This window comes from Enoplosus armatus, chromosome 23 (assembly GCF_043641665.1).
Source record: "Enoplosus armatus isolate fEnoArm2 chromosome 23, fEnoArm2.hap1, whole genome shotgun sequence".
NCBI classification, from domain to species: Eukaryota; Metazoa; Chordata; class Actinopteri; order Centrarchiformes; family Enoplosidae; genus Enoplosus; species Enoplosus armatus.
In genome coordinates, this window is record NC_092202.1 from 3,663,000 (window position 1) to 3,687,999 (window position 25,000).

At 40.7% G+C, this 25,000-nt stretch overlaps 1 protein-coding gene across 1 annotated transcript in view; it reads right to left on the reverse strand.

Moving 5' to 3' along the window:
• LOC139305534 (phosphatidylinositol-binding clathrin assembly protein) overlaps positions 1 to 25,000 on the reverse strand; it is a 67,937-nt gene that overhangs the window by 13,078 nt on the left and 29,859 nt on the right. Inside the window, exons 3-13 of the mRNA XM_070929416.1 lie at positions 20,935 to 21,010; positions 20,486 to 20,588; positions 19,251 to 19,344; positions 18,400 to 18,511; positions 17,836 to 17,942; positions 15,728 to 15,769; positions 11,750 to 11,835; positions 11,512 to 11,635; positions 7,288 to 7,421; positions 5,992 to 6,092; positions 3,928 to 4,038 (exon numbers count right to left, since the gene is read on the reverse strand). Coding sequence (XP_070785517.1) covers positions 3,928 to 4,038; positions 5,992 to 6,092; positions 7,288 to 7,421; positions 11,512 to 11,635; positions 11,750 to 11,835; positions 15,728 to 15,769; positions 17,836 to 17,942; positions 18,400 to 18,511; positions 19,251 to 19,344; positions 20,486 to 20,588; positions 20,935 to 21,010 — 1,090 coding nt within the window. The remainder of the gene's footprint in view (positions 1 to 3,927; positions 4,039 to 5,991; positions 6,093 to 7,287; positions 7,422 to 11,511; positions 11,636 to 11,749; positions 11,836 to 15,727; positions 15,770 to 17,835; positions 17,943 to 18,399; positions 18,512 to 19,250; positions 19,345 to 20,485; positions 20,589 to 20,934; positions 21,011 to 25,000) is intronic.

A 25,000-nucleotide genomic window follows, 5' to 3' on the forward strand; every position in this document is an offset into this window, starting at 1 on the left:
CAAGAGGGAGCAGCACTTGGATGGAAATGACATCAAGGAAGGCGAGTATTCTCAGTCTCATCACAGGCTGCGACAGCGGTGGATTTTAAAACTTAGGTTGCTGTTGAAGCCTTAATTAATGACCATTGTGAGCGCAGAGGGATGCTTAGTGAAAAAATATAATCATTAACGTGACCTGACTATTCACTAAGCTCCACCCCCCTTAGTTACTGTTGCTACGCCTGTCAAGCTTCCCATTCTCGCACAGTAAAAGTGCAGATTGGGCAGATTTACTACTCAAAAATCTTTGAATTTTTGAAACTGACTAATGATTTTGTCTGGTGAAATGTATCCACTGTAGCTAGCTAGTTAGTTAAGCTAATGTTAGCTTCATGAGTTTGTTGAAAATGCTATCCCAGCTGATTCATTTTAAACGGACAACCCTGTAAAAGGGGTCTTAAATATATGAACTTCATGGTTACATACATGATACTGTACTAACAAACTGTCAGTGTCCTCGCCAGCTAATAATCCACGTAGAAGATATAAAAATAAAGAAACATCATTGTTCTTGTATTGTGGTGCAGAACTACTAAAATGTAAGATTAGACTCATATTTATGCATAAGAGGTGATAATTGAGTGATGTATTTATCATACTGGTCTTAATAAGAGCAAGATGTGCATTTAATCTCTTTGTGTGTGTGTGTGTGTGTGTGTGTGTGTGTGTGTGTGTGTGTGTGTGTGTGTGTGTGTATTTCACCTTGTTCGGCAGCAGCCTATACTTGCATGTGATGGCATTCAATTCAGACAGAAATGTTACTACATCTGACCAAGAAAGATTACCATCGTGCCTTTCATGTCTGAAGGGGGGTGTAAAATAGCAGTACTTAAGCATGATTAGTTTGCTGATAGCTTCTATAACCCTGAGTGAGTTTTACTTTCATGTGTTAACAGAGAGGAATGATGACCATGAGCAGAGACTGAGACAGCAAATGATATGGATATGAGCAGAGACAGAGGAGAAAAAAACTTACACCACCCATTAAAATCCAAAAATATGAAATCTGATTCATATAAAGATTGCCTCCAAAGGTGAGGCAAGATATAAAAGGTTCCTAATGCAGCGTAGCACATGAATAGAAAGATTTATTTGCTCAGAATCCCAAAGAGGCATAAATAAACACAACAATCTTCCATTTAAATAAAACGGAAGCAAAATCAAATCCCAGACTCTGCGTAGGGAAAAAAAGGATGAAAATAATTGCAAAGACTGTCAAAAAAGACAACAGAAAACAGATATGCCTGCTGGGAAATTAAGAATACATTATAAAGTCATCACAAAAAAATACTAAGCTTCAGCAACACAAATATGAACTGTGCTCTGTCTTTAAAAAGAAATACAATCTCGATATAAAAAAGGGGCAACTATGCCTCCGAGTCTCTCTACACCAAAGCACAAATACAGTGAGATATCAGTTAAAAGTGGACAAAAAAAATTCAGATAAAGAAGACAGGCTTTGGAGAGGAAGGATAAAGGACTTTGAATTGTTAGGACGGAGAGAAAAGAAGAGGAGGACAGCAGATGGAAAGGAGTTGCCTGGGTGATTCTTGCCTTGTGAAGTGTGCTGGGGAGACGATGAGGCAAATACAGACAGAGGGATGAAATAAATGGGGGGGGGGGGAGGAAGAGGGTGGGAAGGGTGTGAACAACAACAAACAAAACAGACGAGCAGAAGCAAGCAGATGGAGCAAAAATGAGACGATGTGTGAACATACGCAGACATGGACACACAGCTACAAACTAACAAATACAAGGACACATGTGGACGCACAGAGATACGTGGACGGCACATGGGCGCACACACAGATGGAAACAGAGACATACAGTACAGTAGCTGCACACACACACACATTTGTGAGATGCTGCCAGTTGCCCAGATGGTGTATTGGTAGTTGTAGTGGCAGCTTCAACACAGGCACTATTAATAGAGGGAAGTTAGTCCAAAGCCAGAACGAGGCTGCACGCGGGACCCACAAGCCTCCGACTGTTAACTTCTGAGCAGAGCAGAAGAGATCGGCGGAGTTGAACAAGATTAGCGAAAGCCAGAAATCAGAGCCTCCTGCACAGAATCTGCACTCTGGGCTCCTTAAACATTTGAAAAACAAGAGAAACAGCTTAATCTGGCAAATGTTTGAAGAAACAACGCTCCAGCTGAACAAATGCAACTAATGCTCCTAATGAAGACGATAACACGACAGTAAGAATTCACACTTTCTTCCCGGAAAAATGAAAGAAATACTTTCTTTCACTTGGAGCATTTTAAGATTAGCGATCGAGCCCTGTATGATAACACCGTTATGTGCAGCGACTGGCGGTGAGAAACAGCTGGCTGATTAATCCTGGCAAATTTCCAGTAATGCTGATTGATGGGCGGTGTCGCTGAGAAATTACACTCTGCTAGACAAGCAATGAGTTTGAACCTGGAACAGTGACTCGAGTAAAGTCAACATTACTTGAAAAAATAGAGAGAAACAGAAAGTTGCTTGATCAATTGTTGGTAAATAATGACAATTAAATGGATTAAAATGACAATTATGTTCACCAGTGAAAACAAGTAACTCTGGGATAAAGTCATGCCATTTTTTAAGGAAGGTTTCCATTGAAACTTGATAATAATTCTGGGAATATTCAACATTGTTGTCATTGCCAAAAAATCCCATGAAAAGACCAAAAGCAACAAGCTGGGCACTGTAGTTTTTACGAGCAAATGTTACTCAAACAAGAATAAATTGTGTATTTGTTGGGCACTATTTTCAGTTGCAGATTAATGCACATTTGGTGTGCTAGTGAGTACACCAGCTAGTGGCCACTGATAATATTTTGAACATATTTTGAGTAACAATGGAGGTCTTAGACACAGAGAAGCTACAAAGACAATACTTGTTAGAAGGATACCTTCATTGCTGGTTTTGGATTTGTTGACAATAAGAAATAATAAAACCTGACTTATCGTTTAAATTAAAAATACATCTAAAAAAAGTCCCATACTGTAACTTCCTGGAGTTTGCACCTCTTTCTGAACTTCTTTTCCCCTTTATGATGAAAATAGCCTTTAGATGACCTCTGCAGGTAGTCGCTCTTATCTGCTGCGCGCCTTGGAGCAGTCGATAATTCACAGTGCCTTAAAATGATGTGCTTTGCAGGAGCGTCTTGGGAACCCGAAAAGGGTTGAGAAGCACTGAGATTGATTGTGTCAGTTGCTGAGAGGTTAAAAGGAAGTAAGCTAATAAGAGGGCTCGGAGCCAAAGTCTCAGACCTGCAACACTTAAGAGCCATCAGTCTGAAGCGGTTAGCATAACAGGCGGGAAACCACAACAAGAAAAGCTGAAGTAGGTGGAGAGAGGGTTCCTACACATTGTCTATTCCATTCAAGACTTCTAGAACAAGTGTTTCTATAGGTTCATCATCTGGAAAAGATCTGTTTAATTGCTTTGTAGAATATGCAGACCTGTGTAGGAATCCTGAAAGAAAAGACGAGTAACTGAGGAAAATCAGGACTGGGATCAGTTAACTTTTGGTTCAATCAAGTATAAAAGAAAACTCAGAAAGAAGCGATGTGCAATACCTGAAGGCCCTGAACACCAACCTTCTCAAACAGCTTCTTACTGTTACTAAAGTTTTCAGGGGTTTTAAGTCTTTTCCTTTCTCAAGTTACTTGAAAATCCAGTAAAAGTTCAGTTAAAGTTAACTGACCCCCCATCTATTGGATGTGAACTTGTGCTGTAGAGTAAAAGTTACTGCTATTATGGTATTAGAGAGTACATGTAAGAAGAACAGCAGGCTGTGTGAGTTAGTTAAGTGCTACGCTTGCGCTGCCAGCAAAGCCAAAAAGGTTTAGTTTTTCAGTCTGGCTCTGTCTGGACAGTCAGACAGAGCGGGCTTTACCGGCTGCAGGTTGTGTGCCGTTGTTACTGGGCGTGGCCTTATTCCCAAACACAGCATCGAAATCTACAGTCATGGCTGGGGCGGTCTGCTGCAGAGGCTGGTTCTCCATTCCTGAGGGATGCAGTTAAATATGACCGATTAAAACTGCACTGTTGGGGTAGCTTTATCTGACAAAGCTTTAAAAAAGCTATAGATATATACATCAGATTGTGATTTAGCCTGGATGGAAATCATGGCTTTGCTCTTATAAAGGATTCCACCACCTCCCACCAAACTAATCCCGTTAGATGAGGAACATGGACATTACAGTCTCCAGCGTACTGCCATTGTTGTTGCTTAGTAACTTGAGATTCTGTGCAGGCTGTCGGAAATGTCAGGCTTTCAGAGAAGAGTTAATCCTGTGCACGAGGAAATCCACTGATGCACCTTTTGTTTTTTTTGTCTCCATCCACATCCCTGTTGGGGATTAGGGCTTGAAGCCTCAGAAAACTGGTTGTCTTTGTGGAGTCCACGAAACAAGAACACACGACAAAATTCACAAGACAGCCCACAATGTCTATTAATAAACATGTGACTGGTACACCTAACCTTTCAGGAAACATGACAGTGACTCATAAAGATGATCTAGAATTGACAGAGATTAAACATGGCAGATATAAAATGGTATACTAATAGAGTTTGTGTGTAAGAATCATCATTTTCACATGTGACAAGTACCTTGCTCATATTGTTGGGGTTTTGTCATGGAGTACATTACCTGTGAAACACATGCCATGACTACAGGAGATAAAAAGATTGATACCACTCTAATATCTGTCTGTTAAATATGAAGCTACAGTCAGCTGCTGGTTAGCTTAGCATTAACACCAGAAACAGCAGGAAACAGCTACCTCGGTCCAAAGGTAAATAATTAACATCTTGTCCGTTTAATTGGCACAAAAACCAAAGTGTAAAAACAACAAATTGTGGTTTTATGAGTCATGTGCTGGACTATGTTTTGGATTCCTGGATTCTTGTCTGAATTATTGAGCTTCAGAGGTGCTGGTAGGTGGATTTTGTTGCCTTTGGACAAAGCCAGGCAGCCCGTTTCCAGTCTTTGTGCTGAGCTAGGCTAACCGGCTGTAGCTTCATATTTAAGATTGAGTCATATCAATCTTCTCATCTAACTCTTGGCCAGAAAGCAAATTAAGCATATTTCCAAATATGTCGAACTATTCCTTTAACGATCACAAATATGTCTTCATTCTACTGCCTGATTAAACACAACGTTTACTAAAGTATATATCCTTTTTTAATTGTTTTGTTTGTTTTTTTAAGAAAAGCACAGATAGTTATCTCAGCTCCTATGTCAGTGCCACTGATATTCATGCCGAGAAGTAACTGACTCTTTATAAATGGCTTCAATTGAATCTTCTGTCATAAAGCCTGTAATACTCCATGCTGACAGTGCTTCCAGATGCATCTTTGCACTACTTTTTGATTTGAGTTAGCTGATTTTGAGCTGAAATGTCAACTTCTTTCAGTAAATGGAGGGTGGGGGGGGGGGGGCACTGTACAGCAAAGCTAATATGTGAAAGTCAATGTTGTTGCTCAGCATTTCTGCCACAGCAACATTTTCCACACTGGCAAACAAGGAAACGAGGAGCTGGTGGTCGAATCTCAGCTGACATTTCCTTGGACTGGTATATTGAGCTGCTCAGAGTGTGAACACTGTGAGTATTTACAATGAAAACACCTGCCATACAAAACTGTGTCTCTACACAAGACATGCAACATTAGTTTCTGGAGAAAAGGAGGGAATGATGGTGGGCGGATGGATGGTTTACATAAAAAGACAAATGAATGGCTCGACAGATGGATGGGCAGACATATGAATGACTGGCTGGAGGGAATCTTTATACTTTTTGCTCAGACAAAAATTCATTTATGTACATCTTTATCTGCATGTAGGTAGGTGTCTTATTTGCATGTCTGCGTCCCTGCTGTTATCTTCATATATGTGTAAATGCAGGTGTGTGTGTTTGTGCAGGTATTTCTCTATGTGTGTGTGTGTAGGTAGCTTACCTCCCCAGGCACTGTTGGCGGTGGAGATTGAAGGAGTGCTCTGCACAGCAGGGATGAAGGCCGGCTGAAGATCAAACAGGTCACTGTTCAGATTGGGCACACTGAGGAGTGAAAGAGAGTGGAGAGAGAGGGAAGGAAAGAGGGATAATGAGAGAGGAGGAGGAGGAGGAGGAGGAGACAAAAGTGGTTAGATAAAGAAAGGAGAGAGAAAAGAGAATAAGAGGTAAGGAAGGAGAGGAGAATAAAAGGACAGAGAGATGAGAGGAATGATGGAAAGAAAGTAAACAAAATCAGCAAGAGATGAAAAGAAACAAAATAAAGGAAAGACAGATGGAGGTATAGCATTAATATTTAATCAATAGCGCATAAATAGCTAAAGTCACCACTAAAAATGCTCGTTTGTCACAGATAAAGATTAATCCTTGCTCTCCGAAGGGCTGTAAAAACTTCCACAGAGCAATAAAACGGTTAGGAGCAGTAAATTCAGAGCGTGTAACAGTGTGTGCATGTTGAGTATAAATTCTGTACTGGTTATCAAGAATAAATAGTCTTGCTAAGTATGTATCACAGCTGAAATCAGTTGGGGAAGACGTCTAAAAACAGCGTACAGAGTTTTTAAGTGCATAATGACTTTACATACAGTATATTTAGAATGCAACAGGTTGTTGAATAGTAACAGCCATTCATAAGTCTGTGTTGTTGCTTGACTTTAATAGCTGTCATCTTCCACCACAGTGGAAATAAGCTTTTCACTTTATTGTGTTTTATCTTCAACACTTTTAAAGATCTAACCCTTAAAAATGTGATACTATTTATGATCAGTATATATTCTGCAATAGCCATTCAGTATATTTACATTCTGTATAGTAGTTTTGTATAGCAGTTTTTAGTAGTTAGTGGCAGGGTCCGCCATTCCCGCCCTGGATTCAGATTGCCTTCACATGCATGTATGCAATCCCGCGTTACTGTTTGTAATCTTATAATGTTCCATCTTCTATCACAGCTGCATTAAAAAGTTAAGCCAATGCAAACTGAGCTTTCAAAAAGCATTCAAATGGTGAAACAGTAGGTGGCTTTTATTGTGAATCACTCACAGGAAATGCAATGTATTTGTCACCACATGTAGCCCTGATGACAATCATTCATCGAGACGGTAGATGAAAAGTCCATCTATCTATCTATTCTCATTATTCAGTGTCTCAGAAACGTAGAGGACTTAATTTGGTTTAAAATGGTGAACATCTTACTGTATTTGGAGATAAACATTTGGGCTAACTGGTGTGTTTGTGTGCGCACCTGTTGGCAGTCAGTGTGGAGGTGAACAACTCTGGGGTATGTGTGATGTGGTTGTTGTTGGCGCTGCCTATCGACTGGCTGCTGGGGGAGGCAGAAGGTGGAGTATGCATGTTGATCTCCTTCAGGCGCTGGTCCTGGAAACACACACAAACCACAATGTGATGAGGAAGACAATGGTTAAACAGACATTTTCCTTTGGAAATGAATAAGAGTTTTGTTTCCAGTGAACTCAAATCCTGAAAAACACATTCTCTCGCACGTACGTTGAAGGTGTATACAAAGACAAATGCACATAAATATTTTCTCATAGAGGAAACAACACCCAAAATTCATACAGCTGTCCTGTAACTTCTTGTGTCGAGAGCCCTTCTGTCCTTTCCGAGTCGTGCTGTTTGGAGATCCTTGTCGAGCATCTCATCGCACACATGCCCGATGTCGAGTCATTATGAGTTAAAAACATAAAGGGGGGAAGTTTAAATCTGTGTGCTTTGGTGATAGTTCTTGGCTTTAGATTTAAGACTGAAAAACCAGGCCTGCATTCAATTGAATTTTTCAAAAGTTAGTTTATTGCTCGGTGTTGCCTGCCAAGGTTGCCTGGTGGCGTGGGATTCAGCATACACATTATAATGACAGACTATTAGTTTAAAGTACTTTTAAACTAATTGTATTGTTTTCTAGCGACAAAAATAAACTCTCCCGCACCGTTTTGTTGTGATGCTTAAAAACCTCAGTATCTGGCCCTGTCATGCTGAGACCCAGGTGCAGCTGAAATGCAGACTATTGTTCTCTCTGGTGACAGATATACAAACATCAGCTAAACTGAAATAAAGTCAAGAACAAACCAGCAATCGGTTTTGATTCTTGCATCGTTTTCAGTTGATTCATGCTGATTAAGTCAAGTCAATTTTATTTATATAGCCCAATATCACAAATCACAAAGCCTCAAGGGGCTTTACAATCTGTACAGCATACAACACTCTCTGTACTTGGAGACTTTAATATTCGAATTAATATTTCCAACAGGGAAACAGTGGAAGAAACGTCAGGAAGAGCAACAGAGGAGGGATCCCTCGCCCAGGATGGACAGACATGCAATAGAGGTCGTGTGTACACGTCAAGACATAAGAAGCCTTTCATTTTGCACAAACAGCGTCAAAATACTTCAGATATTTGCATGCACAAGAAACCCTCATGGAGTTATTTGACCTGCTGATGAACACTCGAGTACTTTGAAGGTGCTCCTACACATTTGCAGTTTAAAAAACTCCCCCAGACTTTCATTTCTTGCATGAGTTTGAACATTTTGCCTCAGGGTCAGTTTGATGCATGCCGGTAACGGCGGGGAAATATGACATATGATATCAACAGCGTCCTCAGTCTGTAGCTTCAGATGATGCTATATGACAACAGATTTTCACATTAAGTGAAATGAGCGTAAATCTAAACAAAATGCATTAATGTGCAGTTTATATGACATTCAGCCTGTCAGTACTTTTATTCTTGTATAATCTCCCAAGTGACTACATTAAATTCTATTGCTTTATTGATTGATTTTTATCATTCTTGCTGTTTTATTGCTTATTTCTTGTGCTTATATTCCATCTGACTATATTTCCCGCAGGCTCTTATTACCTCTGCTGCTGCTATGACCCAATATCTCCACAGGGATCAATACATTTCTGTCTTATCATGGGGGAACATGTACTGGGAAATCACAACAGTGTTGTTGTTTTTATCAGAATATGTACTGTTTAGTAGACAAGGAAAGCAATTTACAGTACAACAAAAGGTGCAGATTTTTAGTATGTATTGGCACAAAGGGAGTGGAAATGCTGCTCTCACAGTGCCTTTGTCTGTTTTATTTACACACGGCAACCTCGTCCACCTTTAAAAGGAATTTGGACTTTGAGCAGATTAATAAACAGAATGTCCTGCTGTACCAGCCTCAGCCGGGCCGAGTCCTCTTCATTCATATTCTGACAGTGTAGCGAGAAACAAATGGGAACTGCTGTTATTGTTTGAGCTAAGGCCCCAGCTGGACAGTAGCTGAGTGTGTAAGTGTTTTTTATGTGTGTGTGTGTGTGTGTCGAGTCCATATGGACACCAGAGCGCACAGACAGCTGGACTAGAGCATTTGGACGACCCCTGCTCACCCCGGCTCTCTCGCTCTGTTTCTTACTCGGTTATGTTCTCACTCACTTTATCTTCCCTCTCCTTTCAAACTAAACCCAAAGGTAATCAGTGGACCTTGGCAGGAAACAGGGCAACCAAGGGCACAAAGTAAACAGCGCGCTAAAATCCAATCAACCGCGCACACAAACAAACACACCAAGACACACTGGCAGCACATGCAGCGCCAGGATATACACATGCTTCATACACACACATAGATCCACAAAGCTCACAGAGACACTGGCAACACCACCAGACACGAAGTGTATCTTCTCTGCCAGGATGTAAGCATGCTTTACATGCACACACACACACACATACACTCACATTGAGCCGCTGTGTGCCTGCTTTGTAGCTCCACTGCTCTTACTCAATTACAGTTTGCTGTAGGGCAGGACTCCCAGGGCTGGAGCAAGAAATGTCAACACATTTTACACTTGACTTTTCTATTGCTCGGCTCGCCACTGAGACTCTTGGCCTTTATCCTCAACTGCAGTTCAGAACTCACCAAACAGCAAAGTTGCTTGGCAATCTATTAGCAGTCTTCAGCGACAACAAAATCAGCCTGATTTCTTATAATTTGTCGGCTCAAGTGTTATGTAGTCGCTGCAGATTTGACGTTTATTGTGGCTCTGCTAGCCAGCATGGTCTTAAATCTCGGGCAATGACTGCAGTTACACATAACATTTTGAGCTGATTTTTGTGATGTGATTCTTTAGTTCAAATGATCTAAGATCAAATCCCTGTATACACTTGTAACACTTCCCTTGTTTCTGTATCACACTATTCCTTATTTTTCTCTTACAGGAAGCTTTGATTATATAACGAGTAGATGTGATTACAGAATAGCCAAAGTAAAGTTACACTAAAATGATAAGAAATAAACTAAGATTATGAGTTAAGTGCCAATATAAAAACAACTACACGATGCTTCATTGACCAACCATCATCAAACATTTCAGACATGAGAATCTCTTCTATTGGCCTTGTATCCTGACACAAACAAGAAATGTGACTTTGGTCCTCAGTAGCTCTCTGCGTACTTTCACACAGTGCAAACAAAAACACATGCAGCAGGAATATTTGCACAGACAGACAGTTAAACAAAGATAAAAGCTAGACGGGGATAAACAATGTGGTTATGGAAGACTTTTTTACTACTTTGAATGTGGTGTTAAAGACCCCAATTACACGTGGCATTAAACATTTAGATCTGTACCTGGATAAGAAAGAACACATGTTAAAGGGGTGGTGCACTGTATGAAGTCTTCTGTGGTTCCAGAGGGAGCTGCGCAAAGTCTGATAGATTGCTTCAAGTGGTGTCACTTGAGTCAGCGTCTGTTGTAGTTTGAAAGAAGTGAGCTTACCAGACCTCTGCAGCCCGCTGCTCATCTCTGCTCGAGGTTAGCCGCTCAAGGCTTCATTATCCTCTACTAGCATAACGCACCCAAATCTCTAACCGAAATGTCGGTGGTCACGTTGCATTGTGGCTAATGTAGGAGACATGTAGGAGGTTTTGACAAGCAACAAGATTTTGATTTCTTTTTTCAACTGTCCAGTGCGAGTCTAACAACGTTACAAATCAAGTGCAATCGGTGGAGTACTCTCATAATGCACGGTGTAAATCGTCCAGACCACATCTGGAGGTCTGGCTCGCATTGTGATCTGTTTTGAGTACTTGCTTGAATTAAATCAAGTTGTAGACAGGGAACCGTAAAGTAGGATCAGGTCAGCAGTCTTTGCGTCAGTGGAGAAGACGTACAGGTATAAGCAGCAATGACCATATGAACATTAACTGTTTGGGAGTCATTTGATGCCAAAAATGACGGAATCAAAATAATGATAATAAAGAAAAATGGCGGGTAAGGATAACAAGTGTATTCTGATACAGATCACATGTTAATACCAGCTGGGGCCTAGTTTAAAAATGCATCACTCAAAGCTGAGCGCTTCTTGAATCAGTAAGAGTACCTGCTGGTCTTTCTGCTGCTACCGCACTGAGTCTGGCCCCGTTTCAGAGGCGATTTGGTATAAAAGTATAAAACCTGTTACCTTGAGAGCCTGCAGTCTGGCCTGTTCCTCCTCCAAGGCCTGCTGTTTCTCCTTCTCGTCCATGCGGCTGAAGGACATGCCGGTGGAGGAGAGAGATGAAACAGCGCTGGACAGGGTGGACGCTCTGCAAGACACAAGACAAACTTAAATATTTCTTATGTTTTCCCTCACAGGTCTTGACTGGTGCGGTAAGTACAAAGAAAACCTGATGTAACTGGCAGGAAATTAAGACGTCTACCTGGTGTCTGCATTCAATTCCTTGGTCTTCTTGCCCTCCAGAGAGGCCAGGTGCTGCTCCAAAGCCTCCAGGAGGCTGCTGGGAGCCTGAGAGAGAAAAGGGAAAGGAAATTCAGTAATCAACTCACTTTCTGTCTCTCTCATATGCACAAAAAAGACCTGCCTACACATACAGTAACACACACACACACACACACATACAGTAACACACACACACACACACACACACACACACACATACAGTAACACACACACACACACACACACACACACATACAGTAACACATACACACACACACAACACACAGACACATACACACACACACACACAACACACAGACACACACACACAGCACCCAGAGTTAGTTGGTCTCACAGGAAGGTAACAGAGTGCATCAGGCTCCAAGAATAGCCATGGCAACATGCAGCAAACACTCACACTGTTAGCAGGAGACTCAAAGGAGAGAGCGAGAACAAAGGAGGAGGTTGAAAAACAAAGAGCGAGGAAAAAGGTGGAGAGCGGAGGAGAGGTCGCGCCGCTTCTTCTCCTGACTTCACATGAGGGCGATCATTTCTGTGCTCCTTCTTTCATTTTTCCATTCAACTTTTGTTTTGCCTCTTTGTCTTGCTTATCTTGCAGTGTCCCTTGCACTGCGAGGTCCTGTCATAGTTGAACAATGAGTGCCAGGATGCACTCTGAGCCACTGACTCGTCAGTATGTGTGCTCTTGTTGAACCAAATCTCTGCACATATATTCCACGTGGGAACTGAGATTAAACTCTAATCTTTTTCGCCTTTTCTTAATTAATTGTCTGGAAAAAATGAGTGAGGCCATGAGTCTCTAAACTGCTCTTTGTTGTAAGATGACATAAGGCAGCTGCATTAAATTTGAGCTCAACCGTTCTGGTGGACAAGTTAGTGAGCAGGTTACTTGGGGATTGTTGCTACGCTACTACAGAAAACACAATTCAGCTGCAAATTCAAGTTCAGCTCCAATTGTTCCCATTGCACAAGACAATGTCCTCCGTGCTCGTTAGGTGCCTCATTAATGCTCAAAAACCACGAGAAACAAGAGGGCAAAAGCTAGCGAGACAGCTGCATTATTAAGTATACAATCATTGGTTCTCTTACGCACATCTACAACTTAACATGCAGAAAAATAACTAGTTCAGCTCCCTTTTGGCTGAGGAGAGAGGAGAGGAAATTCTTCCACTGAGAAAATATGACAACGTCATGTCTGTCTCTCCATCCACAAGAATGTAAAGTGTGCTGTCAGTAGGGCTGCAGACATGCACGCAAACACACACACACATTAGGGAGTGTTTTTGGCTTCTGAGTCCTTTGTGGCTGGCTAGACAGCGGGGTCTTGCCAAACTGTTGCCTGGTTGTTAAAGAAACAGCAACTCGCAGAAGAGAAAGAGACCCTTTTTAACTGTCAGTGGGTCTGAATAGGTGAAATGCCCAGTCAATATTAGCTCTGACACACAGAAACACAGCATGGTGTCTCCTTGTCTCTCGACTGTGCTCCTTTTGACGTATTGTGAGTGTATCTTGCTTTCATCGAACCACGTTTAGTGATAACTTTGGAAGGCAGGGAGACGTAGAAAAAGTCATCACCCACAAAAATAAGAGAATCCCCCCCTTCTCCTCTCTCATGTTTCCTCTTCTTTTTTTTTTTTTTAACAATGATTACACAGTAATGCTCGGGTTATTCACTATTAAAGCGCCTCCTCCATGCATGTTGAAGCAATGATGTCGTGCATGACAAATATGAAATAAACAACATCTAAGGAGGAGGGTGGAATTTAAATGAGCGAGTCGAGACCTGGTGCAGATATTCTTTCATGCAGATGAAGACGGAGGGGTGAAGCCTCATTTTCTATTCATGAGGTTTCATGGCCTTTTGCTTGTCGTGCCAGAGCTCTAGGTAGGTGTGTGTGTGTGTGTGTGTGTGTTTGAGAGCTACAAGCAATCCACCTGAGGCCAACACACACATATTGTGCTCAGTCAACACCATATCACCCCACACTGGAAAGAAAAAACAAGGGCATGCCTAGCAGTGTGTGAGGTGTAAGTGTGTATGGTTGCAAACACACACACACACACACACACACATACATACATACATGAGCATATACGATGTTCATGCAGGGGGTTAAGCAGGTTGGAGGGGGTAAGCAGTACAGTATGCAACCCACCACCTACAATGTATGATCCTTTTGTTTTCTGCGACAGATGAGGGAGAAGAAAAACGGCTATTTAACGACCACATCGAGTTTTACTTTGACACCAACACAGTCGATCCACATGCTGTTAACTTCCAGCAGATTTTTGTAAAGGGACAGAAAAGCACCCAAGAACCAGCTTTTCAACATTAGTATGTGCCAAAGTACCTGCAGTTTATTAAACCTGATCAGGGGAGCAACTAATGATTTTTTTCATTATTGATAAACCAGTCAGTTATTGGTAGAGATTCCTGATTCTGATACTTAAACTCAGGGTATCTGTTGATAGTCTGAACCAAACTTTGCTCTCTTTTTGCTTGTTTTTACTTGTATGTACAGCCTGTAAAATGTTCACTCTTTCTTTACTTTGTGTTTTAACCTGCCTCCCGACAGGAGTTGAATCAAAAAGTCCAACATTTTCAATTTACAACAATAGAAAGTTTACAATAGCAGCAAACCTCACATTTAATAAACTGCAACCAGCAAATGTTTGGCATTTGTGATTAATGAATCACTTAAATTGTCAAAATGATTAGTCTATGAACCAATTAGTCGTTTGACAGAAAATTAATCAGCAACTATTTTTTTTAACCAATTAATTGTTTAAGTCATTTTATGAGGAAAAACTTGCAAATATTCTCTGGTTCAGGATTTGCAACTTTTCTGTTTTATATCATTGGAAACTGAATATATTTGAGTTTTGGACTGTTGGTTGAACACATTTAAAGATGTTTAGGAAATTGTGACGAACACTTGTCACTATTTTACAGATCAAACAATTCATTCATTATTAGAAACAATAATCAACAGATTGACTGATAATGAAAATAATCGTTGGTTGCAGCCTTATCTTTGATACATTTTCTGTCCATTGAATAATCCATTAATCCACTAAACCAGATGTCATCGATTACTATACAGAACATTGGCTTTTTATTTTAAAGCTGTGATTACAAAGAAAATTAAAACAGATCTACAAATGACAGTTTATAGTATTAAACTTAACGTTAAAAGGCTTTCAAATATAAAATCTTTCAGTTTTTCAGCCTGACGTGCAACTTCATGTGTGCCAGCCTAACCAGGGATATCAATAGTCTCTCTTAGGTCCTCCCATAAACCATTAGGAAGATGAAAACCATGCTTGAAGCGATTCTTTTGAATTCACAATAAGACAAAACGGCAACTTTATCCTTGACAATTAAAAAAAACGAAATCTAGTCTATTCCCTTGTAGCGATGCTGTCTTGTTTAAGCCCTTTGTTGTTGCAATTATCATTATTTTTTTGTAGAGACAAGGTCTAAGCTCATTGTTCGCAGTTGCTCAGGGTTTCAAATCCACGGGATGAAACCTGCAGCGGGCCTGCTGATGACGCAGTGTTTAAGCAGGCCAACTTAACACACCTCAGCCTGTTGTTGGATCTATAATGAGCATTTAGAAGTGAAAGAGAAAGCAGGAAATCAATCAAACCAGAGGGGAGTTGCCTAGAAGATCGGGTTAAGACTCCGTGATTGAAATAAAAATTAGTGGGTGGAGAGTGATGGAGAGAGAATGAGTGAGCAGTTGTTAAGGAGGGGGGAACACAGGTATATGTAGGGGTGAAATAAGGTGCAAGTCGATGGATGAAAGCACAGAGGGAACAATGAAACCACATGTGGTGTTGAAGGAAAGCCAGAAAAAAGGTGAGAGGGAAAGCAAGAAAAGGAGTGAGTCAGAAAAAGAGAGGAGAGGAAGTGGAAGGTGAGATGTACACTGACCTGTGAGAGATCTGGGATGTCACCCTGATCTATTCCAACTTGCTGTCGTCAAAAACAAACAAATCAACAAAATAAAAAGGGGAGAAAGGTAGGTGGGATAAAATGGAGAAGAGGAAAAAATAAAGAGAAGGGCAGGGTCCATTTGTAAAAAAAATAAATAAAAAGAAGATCAGATGAGAAAAAGAAAAAAACAGGGGAGTCATTACTTCATGCAGTGGCAGTGTCAACATAAACGACAACAGAAATAAACAAGAAAACGTTTTCGACATCTGGATTGGCTGATGAACAAACCAATCCTCACAGTGAATGACGATGATGATTGGACAGTGTCTGACCAATGAGGGAGAGCGGGCATGGCGACCGATGAATAATGATGTACACTGAACACATTTATAAAACCATCTTCAAAACAGTTTACAACTCAGACAGATAACATTTGTGGGAACATGTTGACTTTTCAGGACACAGATAAAGAACATTAAGTCCCGGACTGTTCAGCACAGTAATCATCAACATGACCTTGGTTTTCTTTCTAAACAGTTGTTAAACACACCTTTATCGCAGAAAATAGGAATAAGGGTTGATAAGAGTGCACTCCAACTTCTTTAAAAGATGCCATTCTAGACATCTACCTCCTGCTTTTAAGTTTCGTTTTTTGGATTCTTAAATATTTATTAAGTACTGTTATATGATCACGAAACGGGCAAACAAAATATAAGTGGCATTTTTTTTAATCCAAAAGTGACAGCCCAGGTGGATTTCTGATTTCAATAATTAAACGTCAGCCAAAAAGGGAAGAAATTAATTAAGGAAGAAAACCATGCTTGAAGCGATATTGGTGATACAAACCTGTTTTAATTTCGTATCTCTGGAGGATGAAATATGTTCTCTTCATAAATAAAAAAAGGTCATTAGACCTTTGCAGTGAATTTGTACATAATCTTTTCAAGGATTTATCCAACTGTTGGACTGCCAGACTGAATTGATGGTAAAGATATATACTATCCGTGCCTTGTACCTGGATTATTTTAACACCATTTTGTTTCTTATTTCTGAGTCTTATTTATCAAAACATGTTCCTATTTCATGTTCATGTTCCTGTAACTTTTCAAAGTACCAGCAGTCCGTAGAAGTCTGCTTCTTGTGGGCAGAACAGTGGTTGTAAAAAGTTAGAAAACAGATTCCTGATCAGAGTTAAGCTTTAAAAAAGCCTTGACATGTAAAAAACAGAGCAACTCATTATTAGTTTATTCACTAAATGTATGCGTTTCTTTATTAAGCACTATTGTTTTGAATTGGGTCTGTAAAAAGAACTCACACTTAATTGTCCAGGGAGCTCCTTAAGACCTAATTATAAAATACAAAGGGGTCCCTTTATTTGAATGTACATTAATGCAGAGAACGTGAACCACCACTGTAGTTCTTCTGCTGTTACAGTTAGTTACAGCAGCTGATTCTCACTGTTTGGAGTCTGCTGAAACAAAATGAGGGAGGGAAGGAAGAGGGCACAAGAGGAGAGAAAAGGAAAAAAAAAAGAGGGATGATCTGTGGGCACTGGGCGAAGGAGAGCCACACGAGGATCCATCTTTGTCAGGACGAGAGGGAGAAGAAAGGATTAGATGGAGTGTGGGGAGCAGAGGGAGAGGGACCTAACGGAGCGCCTAACCACATCCTCCATCTTAGGGTTATTTTTGGTGTATATATTTATATATATATACATATGTATGTATGTGTGCAAGTGTCTGCACAGCAAATGTAGGGCAGTGAGGGTAAGTCAGGTACTAGCTGCGTGAGCAAAATAGAGTCTTTATGTGCATACACCTTTCCAAGTGGTGGATGAGAATGTCGTGTGTGTATACACATGTTTTAATTGTGTTTATGTGTTTAAAGGATGTGGTCAGGACAAGAAACAAACAAGAAATAAATAATGAGGAAAAGGGTAAAAAGGTAATTTAAACGGGAGTTGCTCTTCTAAAATAATTCTGGGGGTTAAAATCTACAAAAAAATACCCTAGAAAAATCTTTCCCTGGTGTGTGTGTGTGTGTGTGTGTGTGTGTGTGTGTGTGTGTGTGTGTGTGTGTGTGTGTGTGTGTGTTTGAGAATATACCTCAGCCACTTTGAGGAACTCTGACAGCTTCGTCATCCTGTAAAGAAATTTCTTGTAGATGTCCAGAGCATCTTTGCACTGGTTCTTCTTCATGTCAAAGTACTTCTCTGTAGAGACAGAAGGGAGGATGAGGATGAATTAAAAAAAGGGAAAAGAGAAATAAAGATTTAAATGGAAAAAGGAAAGGATGGAAGGGAGGGAGGGAGGGAGAAAGGAGGCAGGAACAATCAGTGCATGATTGAGTGGAGACAAACAGAAGCACTTAGCAGCTACATGACAGCTTGTCAAAACCTTCTCTGCTGCCGTGACAACCAGACTGTGTGGCACATGTGAGTGCGTGTGTGTGCTGCTGTTGGGTTTGTGTTTACATATCTGCCAGACATGAGCGTATGTGTGTGTGTGTGCTTGTACACGCAAAACAAACTGTACTCATTATTTCTGACACATGTATCACTTCACATCACTTCACATCACACTGTAGGCTGCATTTACCCTACGAGTGCGTGTGTGTGTGTGTGTGTGTGTGTGCGTGTGTGCGTGTGTGCGTGTGTGTGTGTGTGTTACCCAATAGGTTGATGACCCCTTCATTGTAGGCAGCAAACAGCCTTATGGAGTCTTTGAAGAGCAGCATGAAGGCTGAGTTGATCACTCCGTTGGTCAGCTCATTAGGGTTGGCCTGGAGAGATGAGAGGTAGAGGTAGAGAGAGAGAGAGGTAGAGAGAGGTAAAGAGAGAGAGAGAGAGGTAGAGAGAGGTAGAGAGAGAGAGAGAGAGAGAGAGAGAGAGAGAGAGACAGGGGAGGTAAGGGAGACGTCTCTATCACATCTTTCAAAAGCTTTTTATAAAAAAAAGAAAAAGAAAATATCTCTTTCAGATATCCACAAGCATCTTTTCCCCAAATACCAGCACCTCTCTGCCTCGGTATGAATCAAACACATCTCCACACACACGCACACACGCACACGCACACACACACACACACACACACACCAACTATCAATTTAGTTTCGGTGGGGAAAAAACACTCACAAGCAGCACACACACAAACACATATGCATTCCAATGAGAAACTTCACCATCCATTTTTATCGCTCTTTGAAGCTCGCTGGCACAAACCACAATGCACCCACCAATTTCAGCAAATCCCCCACAATCCCCTTCTCCCCTCCATACACACCCACACACCCACACACACACACACACACACACACACACACACACACACACACACACACACACACACACAAAAACTTGAAGTCTGTCGCCATAATATGCTTTTTATACTCCATCATTAAAGACAGGTTTCAAACTGTTGTTTCAATTTACATTTTGATTGGAAAGTGAATCGACCACAGCTTTGACACGCATGCATAAAGACACTCATGTGTGCAAAACACACACACACACACTTAGTACCTGGAAATCCAGCAGAGCATCCAGCTGGTTCTGAATGATGGGCAGCGTCTTGATCAGCTTCTCTGTGTTCATGGTACGCATCACACCGTCAATCCTGACAAAACAAGAAACATACACAATAGTAGCGGGCACCTTGTTGAGGTAAATTTGTATGCTAATTTTGATGCAAATTAGGAAAAAACTGAAAAAGAATGAAGAAATGATGATAAACGATGTGAAATACAAAAAAAGAAACCTAATGTTTTGCATACAAAAGTTTTCCCAGTAATGCAAATAGCTTCTTGAGGTGAAAGGCTTGCAGCAAGCGGCGACTGAAACACATTTTTCAAATAAATGAGCCTGCTCAGCAGGATAAGCATGATAAAGGATTCAGTGTCATTCCACAACAGTTGGACTTTCTGAAATTGAAATGATCTTCCTAACACAAAGTCTCCAGCAAGGCCGCATTGTCATTACTTGAAGCATTAAAATATTACAATGGCTGACATTAAAAGGAATAATTTGACATTTTGGGAAATTCGCTTTCATGCCAAGAGTTAGATGAGAAGATTGCTCCCATGCTTAGCTTAGCATAAAGACTGGAGAAAGGGGGGGGGGGACAGCTAGCCTGGCTCTGTCCACAGGTAACAAAATCTAAATACCAACACCTCTAAAGCTCCCTAATAATCAGTTATATCTTGTTTGTTTAGCAGTATAAAAACAGAAATGTAAAAATTACAAGTTAGGGTTTGGGGGGGGGTTATGTGCTGAACCTGGAGCATTCACTGGCTCGTTTTAGGTGAGTAGCATAGTATTTCTTTCACACCTAACACACTACAAGAAAGAATATTTAGCAATTTTTTCTTACTTGACAAAAAACATTGTGTTACCCTAAAGGAACTGACGCACCTCATGACAGAGGACTTTTGTTCCACACTTGGACCCTCTTGCCTGCTTTCTGTCTTTATGCTAAGCTAAGGGAATGCAGCTGAAGCCTAATATTTCCTGTGTTCTCTAGAACATCTTTAGAAAATACTCTACTGCAATAAATACTGTACAAGGCCATCGGAATAAGAGCTTTTGTCAGTTTCTGTCTATTGTTGTTGTCTTGCTTTAGTGCCAAAAGCTAAACACTCGTCTCCCGGTATGTGACAAGATGAGCGTGAAATGATGAGAGGAGTTGTCATTTTGTGTGTGTGTGTGTGTGTGTGTGTGTGTGTGTGTGTGTGTGTGTAGGTGTGTGTGACCTCCCCTACCCCCTCTTCATCTTGGTGAAATCCACAGCCACCAGTCTGTAGGACATGGCCTTCTCGTTCAGGTAACGGCTGTATCGTCTGATGAAGGTTGACATGTCGTAACCTGGGAGAGAGGAAACAGGACACATACTGAGTGTGTTATGAGAGACAGCTACAAATGATTCCTACCTTTTGTCCTATAAACTGTCTATTTGTATGATATATATTATACTGCACTGCATCAGATGCATTTTAATCAAGTAGTCAACCACACTGAAGTGCCAATTCTGACTTTTAAATACTTTCCCTTAATTGCTTTCAACATTCTAGTGCTCTGTGTAATGTCCTTCAAGGCAAATCCTGCCCATCTGGTTCTTTACAAGCAAATTAAAACAAAACCAAAATGCTGTGAATTTTTTTTTTTTATACAACTTTTTTTTTTCAAGAGAATGAGTGTTTATGTGCTTTACCTTGCAGAGCTCCCTTATCCAGGAAGTTGTTCAGGTTAAACAGAGTGTTTCTGGAGGCCAGGTACTGGATGAAACGCTGAGATAAGACAGAGACAAAAAATAAATAGTCACGTTTACGCTCGATCAAATGACGGAGTGAGAGGAGTTGATCCAAAAGAAATATGAAACAAACAAATGAACCGTAAAACCAAATTTCAATTTATTGGTTTTATCTATTGAATTTTAAATACTTAAGATTTTAAATACTTTAAATATTATGGGATATGGGCTTTCATTTGGATAATGGAATTATTTAAGTTAAGTTGGACAAACTAAAATTTCGACATGATGATGGGACTAAACGTATAGTCAGGGGATCAACAACGTTATTACAATTCATCCTGAGGAGGGTACCCATGTCTGTACCAAATGTCATGGTAATCCATCAAAAAGTTGTTGGGAAATTACACTTTTACCAAAACTGTCAACCTGCTGGTGGCGCTAGAGGAAGAGTCAGAGGGTCATCAAAGTCAGCAGGCAAGGCCATCTTTTCTTATTTTAAAGATTTAGATGAAACTGATGTACTGAAACACATGCACACTGGCTGACAGACGGTAATAGCTTGCGCTCATTAGCTAACAGCTAATAACGAAGAATGATTCGATTCATCACTGACATGAAGTTAAGTCTCTATGAAAATGCAGCACTCAGCTGTCTCTGCTATGACTCAAACACTTAATGTGTCAAGACGTTTAAAACACATGATGATTAAATAGTAATTTTATCTTAGAAATGGTCTTTTCTTGTCATTTGCCTCTGTTTGCCTTCCTGCAGAGAGTTCAGAGGTCAGCTACAGAACAGCAAGAGCTGCTGGGGATTCAGTTGGTTTAACCTCAGCCGCTTACATCACCTCAGGCAGGGCCGTCTATGTTTAACAATTAACTTTGCTCCTGCTGGGGGGTTTTTTCCAGTCGCTTATTAGGACGCCTTTTGAGTAGTTCACACAGAACTGGCGAGGGAGGACAAATGGCAAGAGGAAGCAGTCAGAAAAAAAATTAATTAACCTTTGGGAAGATTGGCAGCAAAATATAATAAATGATTATGTAACAACCCCTTGAAAATGTTAATGAGATCAAATCTAAAACTTAGTCTCCAGAAAGTGATGAGTCATGTCATCCCTGTCATTTAAAGACTTTTTGACATGTCTGTTTGTATTTGAACAGAAACTTGATCCCTCTGTTACTTTCCCTTCCTACTCAACACTAGTTACTTGTTGGTTTTGACAGATCTCATGTCACTAAGCAGGTACTTGAAGCTCTTTACTTCCCATTTTTCAGGGAAGGTTTGCACAGCATGCCCTTGCTTCACATTCATACATCTTCATGCTCTACCTGGGTGTTGTGCAACCTCTGTCCTTTACTGTTTGCCACTGAGCAGCTCCTATTGCTTTTTTCCCTCAAGTTTTTCCTGCCTTTCTTGAGAGAACCTCGACGTTGAGATATTAATGATGAGGAGATCTTTACTTATTCACTTTCTGCAGCTCAGATTTTTCTGGCTGGAGCTGGAGAGTCAGAAGGTAGTCATACCTCTGAGAAGACAACTAGCGTTATAGGCTAAGAAATAGATCAACATTAGATATGATTTGCAACTCATCACTAACCGTAGACTGTCAGCCGTAACCGGCAGTGTTCATGCGATCTGTATTATAAGCCTTAGAATAGAGGGACTTCAAAGATTCAAACCTTGGGCTCAGTAGAAGAACTGTATTGTGTACAGAATGTGGAGTCCAACTGAAAAGAGAAATTGTTCTGTAACGCCACCCTTTGTTTAAAGAGTGCTTCGGTGTATGTTTGATATTATTCAAGGGTCTTCCTCTGAAAGATGGTATTTTCAAAGTTGTGAGGCAGGTTATGAAACAAGTTAGCTTGCATTATTAGTCAGAAGATGCTACACTGCTATCCACTTACTGTATTTCACTTCATTAGTAAAGCAGATTTTTTAGAGCTGTGACAGAGATGTAGAGCTAGAGGTGTAAGAAGCTTAGCACTAGCTTTAATCTAAAAGGAGAAAAAAATGTAACTAATTACTTATTAGTTTGTTGTGTTTCTCACTGCATTTTAAAAGAGTATTGTGCTTTGAGGTAGTCAGAATTGTGTTTCCTGTATGCTTATTAGTCACTGAATAGGATGTAAGTCCAATCGTTAGGGAGACAAGAGACCTGATTTGAACTCTGGACTCTAAAACCTTGAGACTTAACCTGGACTCGGTCTCTAAAGACTAAACCTGAACTTGCATTTAGTCCCTTATGAACGTCTCTGCTATCTCGTCTTCCACACATCGCTGAATAACAGAGCACAGTGGAATAAATCTTGGCCATCGTCCATATTTTTGGGAACTCAGGCCTCAGGCTTCCCAAAAGCATCTTAACGTTAAGGCCGTCTCTGTCCAACTGACTTAAAATGATCTGAGATTTGCCAGTTTGCCAATTCCCGATCTGGCAGGGAACCAGCCCTCACTGGCTGGTTGGAGCATCTAAGAATGTGTGTGTGTGTGTGTGTGTGTGTGTGTGTGTGTGTGTGTGTGTGTGTGTGTGTGTGTGTGTGTGTGTGTTGGTGAGCACAAATATGCTTGCGGGCATGTGTGTTGGACTCAGCTGCACTGACACGTTTCCAAGGGCCCTGGGACTGTTTAAAAAGGCATAAAGAATTCAATTTTGTTCTTGCCCCTTTTTTGTATACGCTCATGCTGTGGGGACAAAACTTTGTTCATGGTGTCACATGTGGGGATTCAGCTCCCATTTGTGGACAGAAATTTAGTCGGTTGATTTTAGGGTTAAGACTTTTTACGATTAAGACATTGTAGAGTTAGAGCGGTTAGAGCTCCAACTGAGTTAAAGTTGAGATAAGAGTCAGGTGCATGCAGCAGTCATAGAGTCTCTGGGGAAGTTAATGTTCGTAAGCCGGCAACTTCAACAAAGATGTAAACACTGTAAGTCAAAGTGAGACTTCCCTGATAAAGTCCAGCATGTTGTTTTTTATAAATATTACAATGTTGTCAATAAACCAGACTAAATCTAAAAACTGACTTAATTCATTATCGATTAATCTATTAACCATTTCTTTTATTAATTGTATGGTTTATATTATGTCAGATAAGTGCTGATCACAAGTTCCTGAAGCCCATGGTGACGACTTTAATCACAAAACATTTCATCTGCAATCATATGAAACAGAAAAACAGCAAATCCTATTAACTATTAGATGGACTGGCATTGGTACAGGCAGTAAAGACAGATTTGTAATCACTTTGGTGATCCCTTAATTTTCATCCAAATCATCAGGTCAGAATTTGTATTTGTCCAATATAAAACTAACGACATTCCCATCGGCCTCAGTTGTACTTTGTGTTTAGTGCTAATTAGCAAAAGTACGCAAAAGAACGCTAATACTAAGATGGGGAATATTAAAATTATACCTGCTAAACAGCAGCATGTTAGCATTGTCACTATGAGCATCTTAGCATGCTGATGTTTAGCTTTAAGCGCCACTATGCGTAAATACAGTCTCACATGTAAATGGGTGCAATGTCCTCAGAAGTGTTTTAGGGCAAAAAAATGTACAGATTGAGTATAATGTGATGACTTTAGCATTCTGCCTGTGTAAAAAATGAAACTGGAAACTTAGACAAGATGGCCACAGATAAAGAGGGGAAAGAGCCCATAAACTTCATAAGCTCTATCTCTGCCTCTTCTTGCGTGCCGACTGCTCTCGTCCTCATCAAAAGTCCATCTGACGAGAGGCTGCGTCTCTCCCGCAGCCTCAAACACAAAGGCGGAGGCAGAGAGAACCCACACAAAATGCATGGATATAGTTAAAAAGGAGAAAATCTATAAAGGGGCAGAAACACTCGGCGCAGAGAGACAGAGAGGGTGACTAAGAAACCCGCTGAGCCCTAGATTATTCAGCGAAGACGGTTCCAAGAAAAAGACGCTGCTCTGAGAGGAGATTCAGATTTTGAGCAAACGTGTAAGAATAGAGAGGAGTGAAAGGAGGAGAGAATGAGAGGAGACGAAGAAACAGGTCGGCTC